We start from the raw sequence: 16896 nt of genomic DNA, 5'->3' as shown, positions 1-16896 counted from the left end.
CTGCATTCCAGGCACTGTGTGACCTACTAGAAAACAGCGCCACTTAATTGCTTTTGAGAATACGCAGCCCACGGAAGCGTACCGATAAAGTACCCCCAAAAGCCGTGGCCCCAGGTACACACCGGAACGCCTATGGACCCTCGGCGACGGCAGCACCACGTGGACCATGCGCCGCATCTGCTGGGCTCACCTGGCCGGTGGACCGGGCATGGCGTCTGCTCGGCTCACCTGGCCTGTGGACCACGCGTGGCGTCTGCTGGGCTCACCTGGCCCGTGGACCGCGCATGCCCAGCGAACGGAAGCCCCGCACTGCGGCCACTCACCGTGCTTCCGCGTGTGCGACCCATCACGGAGTCCTGGAGCCTCGAGCAAGTGCCCTTGACCTCAAAGAAGGTGGAAGAGGAAACCGTCAAGGCGCCCAGCGGCGACACTAACTAGCTCTGTGCTAATTGCCTGGCCTGCCCCTCCTCCCCGGAAGGAGGATGAAGCTGGTGCAGGGGACCCATTCATGCTGGGAACAAAGGCGCCTCAGTGACACCCGTGCGCTGTGGGGGCAGAGGGACAGTGTGTCTCGTGTGCGGGGGTGTGGGATGAGGTGGCAGCCTGAATCAGCCGATGTTATCCACGGCCCACGACGACAACGCCGTGCTCCGCTGTGTGTGCATGCAGCGTGTCACCTTTGAGAGGGAGCAGGGGCACGTGCCCAAGGCCAACAGAACTGAGACGGAGACAATGTCACACACGCCGTGACACACCCTGAGCAGGGGACAGAGCCCTGCTGTTGCCGGGGGCCCTCGTGCTGGAATGCCCCTGGTGAGCTAGGGGGCATGTGTTAGTTTGCTCAGGCTGCCGCAGCTGGGTGGCTTAAATAACAGTAACCTATTACCTCACAGTTCTAGAGGCCAGAGGTCCAAAGTCAAGGTAACCCCCTGGGCGGGGTTAGAGCCTGGTCTCTCCCACCCTCATGGTTGGGGCTGCAAGGCCACCCTTCAAACATCTGGGGCGAAGCCCACACCGCTCCCTGGGGTGGAGCGTCTGCTCTGAGCAACGGCTGCTCCTGCCGAATGACGGTTCCCGTGGTGCATTGAACCAGCCTCTCTCCTGCAAGGCCATTTCAGGGGACCACGACGGCCAAGTGGAACTCTGCGAACACCACTTCCACTAACGGTCCACTGAGCGGCCATCCTCTTACGATGCAGAGCAGTCGGGTCTACCAAACACACGTGACGTGTGACCTGGAGTGCTCGCCTGAGAGGAGCAGACAGCGCCGGGCTCCACGGTGAGCCTGAGGGCGCCCACGGTCACGTCTGACTGTGAAACCGCGCAAGGAAGAGGAAGGAAGACTGTCAAGACCGTTCTCACAGATTGGCGTCCTTGTCCCCACTGTGGGGACAGAAAAGGGACATTTCCTTCCACTCTTCTAAGTTCTTTGGCTAAACTAATCATCAAATTAACACGAGACAGATTCACGGGAGAAAATGACCAAGTGTACCACATATGTACATATGGGGGTCCCTAAGACTGTGGGTTCCCAGGACAGAGGACAGACTGGGCAGTTAAGGTTCAGATGCCATCTTGAGTTTAGAAGAAGGGGGGATGTGTTTTGGGGTATCAAAGGGCAGGAAAGCAAGAAGATTCTGTTTTCTTGAGTTATCTAGGACCTGATCAGGACAACATAAAACACAGAAAATCATTTTGATAAAACCGAATCTTTGCTTTCTTGGCAGAAAACACTTCACAGTATCTTACTGGGAGCAGAACAATAGTCCAGGAAAACTTTGCCCTTTTAACAGAGAGAAAGAGAACCCGACTCTCACTTTGTATCAGCTTACTCTTCGTATTTAAATTCCCTTATTCGACTTGACCGCACATAAACTTTTCTCAAGATTCCTTCTCGCAAACTTTGAACAACTTTCCTTGCCCAATTTAGTTTGTCTCCTGTTCTCTCACCCATTCAGAAATGACCAACTTATTTCAGGACAAACCATTTTCTTTTAACTTCCTCAAAATACATTTTCATACCTTGTACCTTAATACACATTAATTCCTTCCACATTTATTAGAATTCTAATTCTTAACCCTTAGAAACCTTAATTTCTATGAAAATTAAAAATAAGCAAGTAGCATTGTTTTGATCGGCAGATTTATGAATACATTTCATAGCCTCTGAAAACATGAGTCCTTTTACTGGCAAATGTATATAATACTTTTTAGAAACATTTGCTTCCTCAATAAAGCATAAGTCATATTCGTTAAAAGATCCAAATTTATCTTTTAGTTTCTCTGTGATGGAAAGGAAAAATTAGATAAACTTAGACTTATTTAGCAATTAAGGTTTCAGATTTTTTCTTATTTGAAAATAATCTAGATATTCAAAATTTTTCACCACTTAATTTCATAAAATGCTATGGTTTCAAATTACCAAAGATTTTGGGAAACTATTTTTTAGTACATATGCCATATAATTATTGCTAAAAAGTTTCCCCCAATTTAAAAATTTTTTCTTACAGCTATTTAGTTTATTACTCCTTAACAATTATATTTAGATTACCCATGAAAACTCCAGAAGACATCAGTGTCAATTATCCAAAGCTAGTTTTCCTGTTGACAAATTTTGTGGAGAAATATGAACTTATTTTATAAAGTAAGTAAAATAAAAGATATTATACTTTAATACTATGGGTAAAATAAAAATATTATACTTAATTATATTTAATTATACTCATTAAGTATATTTAATTATACCCAGTTCTAAAGACATGTCTGTTTTAATTAAACCAATATGCAGATTAGCTTTAATAACAAGTATTTTCCCAGAATTTGTAAAACATGTTTCAGATTTTAAAGTAATATATTTTAAAATTTATGTAAGTGCTTAACTCCTTTAAGCCAATTAAACAGAGCTGTTTACCAAAAAAGAATTTTTTTTTTTTTTATTCAGTAATACCATCTGGAGGTAGAAAAATAATATATTGCAGATAAAACAGACTAACACAGTCAGCATTAATATGATGCTAAGTGGAGGCCAGGGGAGGGAGGGAGCAATTGGGGGGATCGTTTTATGAACTCTATAGATGTCTAACCAATGTACTGTATACTCGAAACTAATTTAAATAAATTTTATAAAATAAAAAAACCAGACAAACACAAACACAAACAGAACTCATAGTTGTAGAGAAAACACTTAGGGTTTTTTATTTGCCCAATTTCTAATAATCATTTGCATTTAAAGGAATGGCTTTAGGTTCTAGAGAAGATGGGGTGGGACATCTGCATCCTGAAAGCACAGAGAGCGTCCACCCAGGTCACAAGCTTTTCAAAATCCTGTTTGCATCCGCTCCCCGCCCCTCCCCCTCCGGGCCCAGAAGCCTGTAGCTTCCGTTCCACACCAGGTGGGCTCAGAGATCTTACTGATTCCATTCCTACATCTGGTTTATACTGTTTGAAAGGCGGATTTACGCGCCTTCTTTTCTCCAGCAGTGCGTGGGGGAAGTGGTCCCCAGCCAGGTTTAATACTCATTCCCATTAAAAGCTGACACAACTTCTTTATGTACTGTCTGCTTAAACACTGCAATCTTCACACTCTTATTGGCCATGACATTTTTATGTTCTCTCAACCTGTCACCTGAGCCACTGCGGTGCACAGGGGCTTCTGGACCCAGGAGGAGGCTACTCCCCTACCGCAGCCCCAGCGATTGCTGGTCAGGTTTCCCATTGGAATTTCTGCCTTCCAGCTTTTAACATTTCTCTGTGCAGGGGTGCTGTGATGATGGGGACCGGCGGGGGCTCTCTTTGACTGCCCGATCTTAGGTCGCGCTGTTAAAACCTTTGCTTCAACCCCTTCAGTGTTAGACTCCTCTCCCACATTTCTTACTGACCCTGCAGGGATGAAGCCCTGACTTCCCCTCCTGCTTCCTTTCTTCTGCTCTCATCAATATTTACTTTATTCGCCTTATTTCTTAATAATCTTTTCAAAATTTCTACCTTGTTGGGAAGAGTCCTGTGACTCCCCTCAGCCTCTCCCCATTCTCGTTAATTAACTTCATGTTTTTATTAATATCTGTAAGACCCATGAGAGGAAGCTGAAGCAAAACATTCAATAAGGCTTTCCAAAACGGTTTTTGCATAGAAGGCTGGTAGTTATATTTCTTTGTATTCTTCCCGCTTTTTAAAAAATTGGTCTTTCTATAGGAACCAATAAAACGGCTATTTACAATGAGAGCTCTAAAATTTTTCCAGTATAGAAGTTTTCCCAATTCAAAGGACCCATTGTCTGGCCAGTGATGGTAGGATTTAGTAATCTCAATAGTGACTCAAATCGGTAAGCCTTGCACGGTCTAACTAGGGAAGCAAGGGGCTTTGACAGAGTTCCAAGGACGCAGCCCTCACAGGATCCTAAAGGTCACCCCCAGGACGGTCCAACGGCAAGAGCCCCTGTGGCATTATTGCTACAGGCAGTAATGCAATGAAGGTTGAAGTGACAAAGGCCTCTGTGGACCGGGACCCCTCATAACGAATTCCCCTGGGAGCTGGCTGGCACAGTCGGGCAAAAGATGAATCGACTAGACACAGCTGCCCTGAATCCCCATTCTATTTGACTGGCTGCCCCCGGGGCGATACGTGCACCCCCCGGGGACCAGAGACCAACGAGGAAAACCAAGCTCTCCAAACAGCGAGGCAGACGGCGCAGACGGCACGGCCACACGAGGGCAGGATCGCAGGACGCGAGAGTCCCCAAACCACATCTTTACCGCGTCACCTTCACCCCAAAGCTACTTTCACATATTTTCTCCTGCTCATCCAAATTTAGAACGAGAAGAAGGTTCTTACCACTCTCGCCCCCACGAGACCCCACGGCCAGAGATGGCGGGAGTGCGACATAGTGAGAACACCTACCTCGTGCCGGCCTGGGACCGACCCCCAGGGTCTCACTCCAGCCGGCCTAGAGCGAACGGATCCAGCCAAGGCCGGCCTCCTGCCCCGCTCCCCGAAACTGGGGGCGTGGAAAAGCTAATTTTCCTTCTTCTCTTCTAAGTTCTTCAGTCTGGACTAAATGACCAAATTTATGACGTGTGTACATATAGGGTCCTCTTAAGAATGAGACCTGAGGACAGAATGGGCGGTTAAGGCCGAGATGCCATCTGGAGCTAAGAAGGGGTGGGGGATGGGTCTGGGACTTCAAAGGGCAGGAAGGAAATTCACGAGGAGCTGCAAAAGCAAACGTTTGGTAAATAAATTTGTGGGGACACAGAGAGGACTGACCAAGTCTCGCGAGGTTCGTCCCCATCACGCCTAGTTCATGTTAAACTAGTCGTGTATGATAACGGCTCCTTCCTGGAGCAGGTCCTCTGGTTCAATTCTTGTAGGCAGTTGTGAGGAGGGTCAAAGGTTTTTCTTTAGTCTTTAGTTTCTTAAAAATAACCAGCTAAAACAATCAACATCTAAAAGAAGGCATACTTTGGGTGGCAAGCTCTGCTGCCCCTCACCACTCGGCATGCTCCTCAAAGCCTCGGGGCCAAGGCAGAGGTCCCAATTTTCTCTGAAAAATGAGTAACAGTGTCCCCTGAGTCTAATGCTGCATACCGTTTCCTTCTCTCGGTTTTCCTTGGGACAAATGTCATGGTAACCACGGCGTGAGGAGGACTTAAAGGCTGACTGCCCAGTACGCTCCCCTCCTGCAGAGCCCCAGGATTTCGGCCAGGCCTGGCTCCCCAACCCCCGTGCAGTTTGGAGTGGCCACGTGACTGCTTCCTAAGAGTAAGATGCCAATGGAAGCAGCGTCTCCCTCTGGCCTGCGCCCTCAAGCAAAACAGCCCCTCCCTGCTCCTCACACCAGGGTGAAACGCAGCTGGAGAGGCAGGGGCTGCAGCAGCGGTCACGCACAGGAGAGGACACAGGGTGGGGGAGGCGCCATCCAGGAGCCCAGCCACCAGCACGGAGGAGCCACCATGCCAGCCCGGGCCGGCCTGTGTGGCCCTGTGTGCAGAGAAATGTCACCTGTGACGCGGGGAAGCCGTTGGTCCCGTCACAGTAGCCTAGCCTGCATCCTCACTGATTGTAGTTTAAGATCCTTGTGGTCTAGCATCGCCTTCCTGACTGAAACCAAAACAGCAACCAGCGCAGAGTGAACTCCATGTTCCCTCATCCAAGTTCCTCCAGGTCAGGAATGTGGCCCTGTAAAGTCCTTTTCCCAAGGAGACCAGGCAGCCGTGTTGTCACCAGTGGCCGGCTTCCCGCCGTGGAGTAACTAACGGTAATTTCGGCCATTCCAGAGCCTCCCCTATGCGCAGCTCTCCTGGGACGTTCACTGACAAACACCCTCTTCGCGCGTAGAGCTTGCGTGTTCTAGCTGGAAGCTGGTGTGCATGCCCCTGGACGGGTGGCTCAGAGGGTGGGCCCCACGAGTGCACAGTGACCGAGCCCGCTTTCCCAGAGTCAGCTGACCTGAGGACTGGGATGGCTGGCTAGGAAGGACACCGTGCGCAGGCCTCCGGGGACGGGGGCGGTCTCAGGGAGCAGGTGTCAGAGGCCATGGGAGCTAAAAGGATGACTTCCAGTGCCACTACCCTGTGCTACTAAGTGTCGCCATGAGGGCCCAATAGCTAGCACCCTTTTCCTGTTCAAGCGCTGAGCCACACGTCCCGATGGCCGGCAAAGTGGCCGCAACGCAGACTTTACAAGGCCTGAGTGTCTCATTTACTCTGGTCTTTTTATCAGCTGGGCCAATAAAGTCTCCATTTTGTTTAAACCAGTTTAATTTGATGTTTGGTGACTTGGCGGTGTAAGGAATGGGGGGCACTCTCCTGCCACAGGGATTGGGGAGGGGGACACGCCACCACCCTGCCACATGCAGTGTGCTCCCTGGGCAAGTCGGACGGGCAGTGACGCATCCAGAGGCTTCACTGGTACTTTTTATTCATCAGCACAGACCAACAAGCCCGTTAGGTTCAGGTGTGAGGGCCAACAAGACGCTGGGAGGTGTCAGCATTGGCTACGGTCTTCGGGGAGGACGGCACCATGCGACCGCGAGTGACCAGAGGGCAGCCCCTCGAAGCATCCGCTCCCTGACCCTGAATCGGGAGGCAGACATGGGACCAGGACACGCCCAGGCCTCTGTTTAGCCCAAGTGGATGTCGACCAGAACTTTCTACAGAAGAACTCATGCTGTTAGGCTGTGCCTATTTTCTGGGGACACAGTCATTCAGGGTCATCTGTAAGCCCCCAGGGCTGAACGTGCGACTGCCTGCTGGACGTAACCCCCTGGGGACAGGTGGGTGTCCCCGAGTCTACGCTGGGAAGTCTGTGCATGGCCTGACGGGAGAGGACAGGGACAGACGCCTTCCTGAGCAACTGGAAGGGGACAGGGGAGGGTGGGGCTCCTTCGGTGGCGCTCCCCGACACAGGGCCCTCAGTCCTTCAGCTGAGACACTTCATACAGGTACGCGGCCAGCATTTTCGTTCCTTCTACGTAGTTATGCCTAATGGAGAGGGACAAGTCATTGTGTTGGCTGGTGTCCGAGGTCCAGGCACACGCATGGCATTCTGGGAGCACCCCACCATCTCGGCTGGCTGGCCCCGAGCTCTGCTGGCCGTTAGAATCCAGACACCCGGTCCCAAGTGCAGGTCAGTCCGACTGCCCCACAGGGACCGGCCCTGGTCCCGGTCCAACAGAACAGACGCTCTCACCCAGTGCCTGGCTATGAAAAGCCCTCCCATCATTCGGATCTGAAGCCGCCACCTCGTGCCCTACGATCCAGGTCTGTCTTGTCCCTCAGCCCCCACGCGGGGACTCTGCCTCTGTCTTCGGCCCTGACGGGCCCACCCATGACCGTGGGGTGGCCCCTGCTTCCTGTCCCCCGCAGCTCTTCCTCAGCTGCCTCTGGTCCTCCCTGTCTGTGTGGGCCTCTGCCCACTGCTGCCAACTCAGAGGTCCCCATCACGTCTGCATAAAGCAGGGACGCATGAAGGTGGCTTGTGAAGCCAGCAATGATGCTGTGATCTTTCAGGCAGGGACGTGCAGAGGCCCTTTCAGGAGTCGCAGGTGAAGCACAGAGCTAAACACAGACCACCGGCCAAACCTGGGTTTTAAGAGCTGCCACTGCCCGCAGGCCGTCTCCCCTGCCTCCAATCAGTTGTCACCACATCAAGGACAGACGGTGGAGAGCACTGGGGGAGGGGGGGTGTCCCCAGAAACCGCTGCCTCTCGCTCTCTTCGTAGGACAGGCAGCGGTGTGGAGGAAGGAACTGGAGGGGACTTGGGGGACGCCCTGGGCTGTCACAGGATTTCTCACTGGCACCCACGAGGAAACTGGCCTGGATTCAGGACCAAGGGCCTGGAGCCTCACCTGTTGAGCTTCTCATTCTGGGAGTGGGCGCCGTCATCGGCTGACCCCACAGGCAACAGCATGACATTCTTGCCTGTGGCCTCCTGAAAAGTGAGAGTCACAGGGATACTGCCACCTTCCCTGGTTAAGTCCGGCTCCACACCAAACACTGGGGGGGAAATGAAGAAAGAGGGACGGTGAGCCCTGGGCTGCGAGGCTGGGCTCCATCGCGGATCCCCCGCCCTGCAGGCCTGGGGACGGCGGCCACCCGCGAAGTCGCTGGGGGTGCCGCCTAGCCTGCATGCCGACTCTGCTCCGAGCGTCACCCCGTAGCCATGTGCCCGTATGACACGGCAGGGCCCCAGCAGACACGCCAAGGGCCCCAGCACCCATCCACAAGGAGAACGTCTACCTGTTTTCAGGGCTTTCCTCCCGGCCATGTAGTGGGGGTGGTTGAAGTCGGACACCCAGGGCTTCCCGCCGTGGCCCATGTACACCCGGAACTTGTTGGGGCTGCGCAGCTCGGCGAACTTCTTTGTCAGGTAGTTTGTGACCTGAACCACACACAGAGGAGACACAGTGTCATAAGGCCTGGCACCTGATCCAGTGCCAGGGATCTGTTCTATGAGGGTCTACCACGAGTCTACGACAGGCTTACAGCGAACGCAGACTGAGTCTGCAGCGCATCTACAACGGGCCTACCACGGGCCTACAGCTGGTCTACGAATCTACAGGGGCTCTCATTTTCTGCTGCTAAACACTGAACTGCATAACTGTGATAATAGAAAAAGGGATTTTAAGAAACAAAATCCAGTCATTTGAAAGTAAAAGGTAATGTTTTAATCTCAAGCAATTTACCCTTTATAGAAATGTTCCCACATGATGATAATATTTGAACCAAATGTTAAAAATTTTCTTCGATTTGCTTTATAAGAACAATCACATCCAGACCAAAAATTGAGCCTGGTGCTGACCCAGGGACACGTCCTGATGCCAGAATCCCGATCCTCGGCTTCTCTGCAACAGGCAAGGCCTTGAGCCCCCCACCCCAGGAAACCTGCCCATCCCGGTGGCTGCTCCCCGAAAGCCTGGCTGACCTACAGCAACCAGAACCTGCCCCCTCTGGATCCTCTCCTTCTGGAACCTTCCGCTCTGCTCCTCACCACAGCCCAGAAGTCACTCCCCTGGACTCTTACCATAACATACTTGACTCAAAGTCAGCATCCGATCTGAAGCCTCAGGATGAGGTCAGGTCAAGATTTGGCATGCTTCAGCAGGGAGGAATGTCACTTATATGTGACACTTTTTATGTGGCCTTTATCTTTAATCAGTTTCTGACCTGCTTATTCTAGTAATTATCTAATCTAGCTGGCCGGAATCGAGAAGTGGGAATGCGTGGGTTTGGGGTTGGCGTCTCTGCAGCTGTCCGCAGCCCTAGGAGAAGTCTTCTGCACCCCGAGCCTCTGCTGGTTCCCCGTACCCCCGTGCCCCACATGCCTGCTGGTCGACAGCCTCCGGAGTCATGTTCGGCACAAGCCTGATGGAGAACTTGCCCACCACCTTCCTCGGAATCACGGTCTTGGCCCCCGTACCAGAGAAGGCGCCTTCGATCCCGTGGAGGGACAAGGATGGGTACCGCCACCTGTGCATCAGGATGTCCTTCTGCAGGAAATGGCAGAGCGGGTCAGGGGACAAGTGTCTGCTGCTGGAGAGGATGGGAGTGCCATCTGGGAGGTCCCTCCGTGTCACCAGCCATCAACCGGGGGCCACACGAGCAAGGGAGGAGTACAGAGCCTGCAGCACTGGCAGAGGCGCCCGCCCCCCAGCCCACAGAGGGGGCTCCGCACTCTGGTCGGCCCCTCGGGTGGCATGTCTGCGCCCTACCGCAGCTCTTCACTGCTGGTGATTCCTGCCAACTCTGCAGAAGCTGGGGGCAGGGTGCCACAGACATGGCGCTCCTGTGGGGCCAGAGGTGCCAGGAGGAAGAGGGAGGCACAGCAGGCCATCTGTGAACCCCTTGCTAGGCCCACAGGACCCGGGACAGGGGCTAGTTCCCATGGGGGGAGGAGAGCCAGGGCAGCCCCCTGCGTCCTGAGCCCAGTGACCATGGATAAGCAACGTCACCTTCTACCGAGGGGACTGGCATGAAGCGGCCTTCTGTCTCCCGAGCACATAAACGATACTACTGCCTCTTGTGCCCTGTGTGTCCCAGCAGCGGCACAAGACGGGTCAGGAGAGGACGCGCAGCCACCTGAGCAGCTGGCCGGCCCAGAGAAACCGACGGGGCCCCCAGGGCTGCTCTGTGACACAGCCACACACGTAAGGTGGCCCCACCGTGACACCTTACGTAACAGCAAATGTCACTCTGAATGCAGCAGTGCAGAAGGTGACAGACGCTGGTTCAGACCCGCTTTTCCCAGACTCGTCCCTCCCAGACCGCCCGTGGCTTTGGGGCCCACTGACCGCCACGGGCCAGGACCGTCTCCCGGCTCCACCTGCAAAGCTTCCGCGCCACATGGTCGCCCAAGGCGACTTTCTCCCACCTACTCATTGCCCCCATGCCAGCCCAGTGTCCCCTCCCATGGCGGCCTCCCGGCCTCAGCCCCCACCCAGCCCCCACCTGGCCCTCACCACTGTCCTGGGGTCTGGGAGCCTCACGCTCCTCTCACAGCTGGTCACACCGCCACCTCCTGGGAGGGCACAGCGTGCCTCGGCTGATCTCAGCCTTTACCAGGCATCTTCAGCCCTCATGTGCGCCCTCCCCCTGCTCCCGGCTTGGCCGCCTATCCCCTGCAGGCCTCACTGCCCCCTGCAGGCACACACAGCTCTGGACCACCCGTGCAGCCTCCACACACCCTCTCGAGGTCTTTGCCCACCTGTCTCTTGGAGAGACAGAAGCCAAGAGCTGAGCCAGCTGGCCATGCACCCTTTGTCCCCCCAGAGCCTGTCGCTGGAGTTCGAGCAATGCTGGCTACACAGTGCACTCGTATCCAGACCCGGAAACCAGGAACTAGAGACGGTCCAGAGCCGAGTTTCTCCCAGCGGGGAAGTAAACGTTTGTGCTAACAGGTGCCACCCCTGTATGGGCTCCGTCAGGCAGGAAGTCACCACCGGCCCAGTGCTGAGCACAGCGTCCTCCTCATGCAAACGAGCAAGTGCTGCCCTCACCGGGCTTCTCAGCACACGTTCTCCAGTCCCATGTCATCAAAACAAACTCTGGACATTGCCGAAAAGCTCCCAGCTCCGGCCCGAGTGCGTCCCGTACCACCCGATGGCCAGGCACACGGACACGCCCGCATCTCTGCCAGCCCCTCTGGCTCCCGCCCACAGGCGTCCCCGCACAGGGCACTCAGGTGGCCTGGGCACCTTGCAGCTGTGCAGCAGGGTCTCCGCCCCCACGTCCTTGGCGTATTCCTTCAGGTCGAAGTCGATCTCGTCGTACAGCTCCAGCTCCTCCTTCGTCACGGGCGCTACGGCCTCGCTGAGGCCGGGGACGAGGATCTTCCCCTTCCTGTCCAGCAAGGAGCCTGGGGAGAGCGGGCGAGGGCACTCAGCACGCAGGCGGCAGGGCGAGCGGTGCCCACCGCAGGACCAGGGTGCAGGCCGTGCAGCCGCGGGCCGAGGGCCAGCCGTCCTGGCACACGTGACGGCGTGGGCACACGTATTTCTTGTGACATTTATCCGCCACAAGGACTCAGCGAGGCGAGCAGCACCAACCCCACTTTTAAGGTACGGAGACTGAGACACGGAAGGGCAGGTAGACCGTCCTGTCCCAGACCAGGGCACACTGGGCCTCCTCTGAAAAGCACGCTATCCGAAAGCTCTCTCTCGGTGCACTGCCCGCAAGAAACCAGCTGCTCCCGGCTACGGAGGGGACGCTGCGCGGGCAGAGTGGCCTCCCGACTGCACACGCGTGGCAGCCATCGTCCGCCCGGGGAGGGAAACAGGCGAGGGAGCTGGGGCCTCGCTCTCATAGAGCTGGCCACCGGGAGACCTCCCTGTGGCCAGTTATCACATATCGCAGACTGGAGCAGATGCGCTCTGAGGAACAGGACACACACCGTGTCCAGAGCTAAGACAGTCGTGTGATTCCAGGGGACGTGGCCTGTCTGGGGGAAGGAGCCAGGGGTGCCAAGCTGGTCTTGGAGGCGAGGCAGGGTTTGGTGACACAGGGAAGGGAGGGTGTGAGGAAGATGGAGGCAGAAGTGAAGCGTCAGCGTCCAGTCTTTACAGGGAGCAGTGAGCGGGGAAGGAGAAAGAGCGTGACAAGAAGTGGCTCGTGAAAACTGCCTGGATGCACCAGCGCCGACGGCGGCCTGGAAAAGGCCCACTCCGACCTCTCCCCCAAACCGCCCGCACCCCCCGAAGCCCCGCTCACCCATCAGCGCAATGAGGTCTGTCATGGCCTCGTGCACCGAGCCCCCGTACACGCCAGAGTGCAGGTCTCTGTCACTGCATTCCACCTGGACGGAAACAAAGGCCCCTCTGTTTGGCTGCTTAGCGGAAGCTTATTATCATCATGTGACAGTAAATTGAACAAAGAACGTTCACAAGACCTGACAGGCAATTTTTTAAATCAAGATTTGCCCTCAACGATCAAAACAAAGTATTCCCTAAATTACAAAACTTTGGAAGCAACAACAAAAAAACACCCTTGGAAATGCCAGTCCAAGTAAACTAGGAATGCTGCCCACAGCTGAGCCAGGAGTGATGCCCACAGGAGGAGGCACGCTGTGGGGGACTCGTCAAGCTCTCAGGTCCTTTCTGGAGTTTCTGTGAAGACCCTACGCCCAGTGCTGAAAGGATGAGAGACTATGAAAAAGAGCCAGCAAGGACCTGGAGCCCAGGGACAGGGGCTCAGACCCCGGCCAGCACTGACTAGCTGTGTGACCAGCTGGGGTGGGGCCTGCATGGCCTTAGGCTCCTCCCCGCGGCATGGCACAGGAAGGTGCTCCCTCCAGCTGCTGAGTCCTTGCCAGGTTGTCTGCAACAGGCAGAAGGGTGCCTGGCCCAGAGTGAGCGGTGAGTGCAGCAACTGCGATCGTTTCTAGCTCTTTCCGGCCTGTAAGCCGCCTTTGCGCGCAGGAGCTAACCTGTGTGGCAGGAACCCCCACCCTCCTCTGCAGACGAGAGCCCGAGGCCCGGCTGACCCGACAGTGAGCGCAGGCCTGTCCCCCTCGTCTTCTGTGCTGAGGGCAACATCCCCACTCCCTCCGATCCTCAGTCAAAGGACAAAGCTTATGGGCGGAAGTACGAACATTCTAACTTTTAAAAGGAAGTCTTTAAAATGCACTGCACGCATTCTCTCCTCTAAATGGACTAGCATTTCATCTTTTCTCAAGTGCTTCCAGACAACACCGTGAAGAGCACTCTAGCTGGAAGCCGGTGACGCTGCCTTCTACCGGCCTCTGGGCCTGCAGTGTTACGAGGGCTTATGCCACGGGAGGGAGCTAGGACTGTGTTCCTCCCTCATGCCTGTGGAGCTTCCTGGTACCCACACGTGAGCTAGTGGGGAACAAGCTGACTGTGGCTTGGGGACACCACCACCGAGCGCGGCACGGTACCTCGATGAAGAAGTAGCAAATGCCCCTGAGACCATACGTGATGCATGGCTTCTTCTTCCCCAGCCAGTAATTGTCGGAGATGCAGATGTAGTCCACGTCTTTAAAGAATGTGTCTTTCTGGGCAAAGATCAGTTCATCCAGGCCTTCGGAGCCCGACTCCTCCATGCCTTCCAGGCAGAAGCGAATGTTGACAGGAACTTCCTGTGAAAGGAAGAACATTGGCAGGCGTTCGGCGCTCGTGAACCTTTAGTTCTTAGAAATAATAGACAGGAAGTCGCCGAGTACTCTGAAATCACCAATTTCGAACATGCGACTTCCTCCAGACCAGCCACTGGGGCTGTGTGCATCCTATAGTGACCCAGTCCCCAGGCGCTGGGCTGTCAGGGGACAAGCCTTGTTCCAGCCACAGTCACATCCTGAGAACTCCTTCTGAGGAGTTCCTGTGTCACCAGGCCTCCTAGGCACGGGGTCTCTGCACGCACCCAGCATGCCTGCACTGATGTAACAGGCTGTGACACAAAGCCGCCCTGGTCCCTGCTCCGCCCTGAGGGAGGGAGAGCCTTTTCCTAACTCAGAAGGCGTTTCTGCATGATGGCTTCCACGCTCTTGCACCAAGGCCCCTATCCTGAAGCGCTGACAACTTTGATACACCGCTGTCCACCTGCCCCCGCTCTGCGGTGTCCCGGGGTGCACGGTGCGGCACAGGCCTCGCTCGGACCCCAGCCTGCAGAGACCTGGCCAGGACTGGCCCCAGGCGGCACCGCTCCCAGCATGGCCTGCCTTCCCCCCTCAGGCCCACGAATGGAATCCTTCTCCGGACCTCAGTGTGTGGGACAGGTGTGTGGGACAGATGTAAGCGGAGCTGCTCTGGCTGGCTCTGCCCTACACATGGCCGTTTCTCCCCTCGGCTGCCCCAGGCCCTGAGGGCCCTGGAGGATGGACAGCCATCCCTGCTCCTGTGCCCAGCACGTGGTGGCCACATGGGCCCCGCCATCCACAGATTCTGGGCCTTGGCTCTCTCCTGTGCAGAATGGATGCCTGGACCAGAGGTTCCACGACCCTGTTCGAATCTACCACTTCATGCTGACAAAAATGCTTGTCATATAACTGCTTTTATCACAATACGAGATAAAAGACGCAAAAACCATCTATATACTATCACAATTGGGTTAAAAACAGTTGAAAAGATTGGCACGCAACAAAATGCTGAGATTCTAAGCAACTTTTTCCTCTCTACTTCTCTATATTTTACAGGCAACTTTCAACAAAGAATAGATACTTAATATTTTTTAAATGTATCTTTAAAACAAAGTGTGCATTTAAGAAGCTGGTAACGGCGCAGAGCCCATGCGAGGGGGCAAGCACGCTCCCTGGCGGGCCGCTCATGTGTGGCCTGGGTCCCCGCTGCAGCATCAGCAGTGTGGCCGCTGGACACCGCCACGATCACATCCGCAGAGTTTCTGAAGCCAGACTGCAACTTACAACCGTAACTCTGCGTCACGGTGCTGACGGCGTGGGTGAGAGGGCTGTCTCACAGCCCAGGGATGTTGGAGCTTTACGAGCTGTTCTGGGGACAGCAGGGCCAGCTTTGTGGCACTTGGAGGGAATCTGATGACTCAGGCACAGCCCGACGTGGGGAACATACCTGACCTGTTTTCTGGAAGGCCTCCAGGGCGTTCATCCAGCCAGCCACTGGCCCCTTATCATCTGTTGCGCCTCTCCCATACAACTTGCCTGGAACAGCAACGAGCAAATTCATGAAGTTATGATGACGACGACAGTGAACATCTGGTAACATCTTAGAAAACCACACCCGGCCGTCCTAACAGTTCCTCCAGAAATCAGAAGTCCCCTTGCACCCCACCAGGAGCCCCAATTCTCCACCCACCACCCTGCCAGAACTGCCGGCGCCCAGGAGCAAGCTGCGTGGTGCGCCCAGCCCCTCCCGCCCGCTGGCACCGCAGGCAGGCAGTGTGCGCATCCTGCGGACCTGGGGCATGGACATCAGACGCAGCTCCAGGAAACCTCTGCCGGCCACAGCTTTAAAATCTGTTTCCATAACCAGCTGGCAGCGGGAAGGGCGGGAAACCGGTCACAGGTAGGAACCAACTACCTGCCTCACCACACCCCACTTTCGACATCAAATCGATAAAGAATAAATCTTAAATTTGTGATTTATTTCTCTAGGGTATCACTTTGAGAACTAAAAGACACGATGTGTAGTAAGTCATAGCACTGTCCCTCTGTGTACCTGCTCCTGAGACCCGGACAAAGCCGGGTGTCTGGGCTGGGCACTGGCCGCCATGGACCACAAGTGGGGAAGCAGGCCAGGCCCTCCTCCTGGGCCTCTGTCACGGGACACAAGGCACTGCGAGACAGACCAGGTCAGAGCAAGGACAGCCATCGCCTGCTGGGGACGCAGTCTCTCGCGTGGTCTGTCCTGGCCGCCCTTGACTTCCTCATTCCTCATTCCTGAGACTTCAAATGTTTGGCAGTTTTAACTTGGCCCACCCCAAAGTAGTATGAGGCTTAATTTAAAACCATCATTACCCTAGAAATTTCGAGTTAAACCCAACTTTTCACAGACACTAGAGGGCTCCCCCAGAAGCCTGCTTGTTCCTACAACCACTGCCTGCCGCTGCGGAAGTGACTACGGGCTGAGCGCCAGGGCAAGCGCAGCGCCCCTCTGCCCAGCACCCTGCCCAGCTCCGGCGACGCCCAGAGTCTACTGAGGGAGTGTGCCTGTCCTGTGTGGCCAGGGAGGGGCTGCACTGGGCGACAAGTGCTGGTGCCTACACAGGTATTCATGTGGCACCAGTGATAGAGGAGGGGACGAGACAGAGAGCTGAAGAAGCCAGCGTCACCAAGTCTCCAGAGGTGCCAATCAGAGGCATGTGAGGTCACCGGGCGACAGGGTGGCGGGTGGTGGGGCGGGGGGGACTGCAGGACTCAACTCAACAAGTGAGAGGAGCGGTGGCGGAGGGAGAGGGTGAGGCAGGGACTGAGGC

General features: G+C 54.9%; 1 protein-coding gene across 1 annotated transcript in view; it reads right to left on the bottom strand.

Annotated features, from left to right (window-relative positions):
• Positions 1 to 6893: 6893 nt before the first annotated feature.
• Positions 6894 to 16896, bottom strand: part of CNDP2 (carnosine dipeptidase 2) — a 13434-nt gene continuing 3431 nt past the window's right edge. The window contains exons 4-11 of the mRNA XM_006913738.3: positions 15534 to 15622; positions 13889 to 14089; positions 12703 to 12787; positions 11691 to 11851; positions 9822 to 9986; positions 8737 to 8878; positions 8346 to 8493; positions 6894 to 7478 (exon numbers count right to left, since the gene is read on the bottom strand). Coding sequence (XP_006913800.1) covers positions 7409 to 7478; positions 8346 to 8493; positions 8737 to 8878; positions 9822 to 9986; positions 11691 to 11851; positions 12703 to 12787; positions 13889 to 14089; positions 15534 to 15622 — 1061 coding nt within the window. The 3' untranslated portion in view covers positions 6894 to 7408. The remainder of the gene's footprint in view (positions 7479 to 8345; positions 8494 to 8736; positions 8879 to 9821; positions 9987 to 11690; positions 11852 to 12702; positions 12788 to 13888; positions 14090 to 15533; positions 15623 to 16896) is intronic.

Source organism: Pteropus alecto, unplaced genomic scaffold (genome assembly GCF_000325575.1).
Source record: "Pteropus alecto unplaced genomic scaffold, ASM32557v1 scaffold14, whole genome shotgun sequence".
Classification (NCBI taxonomy): Eukaryota; Metazoa; Chordata; class Mammalia; order Chiroptera; family Pteropodidae; genus Pteropus; species Pteropus alecto.
The sequence above is the reverse complement of the archived record's forward strand: the minus strand, read 5'-3'. Positions and strand labels throughout refer to the sequence as shown.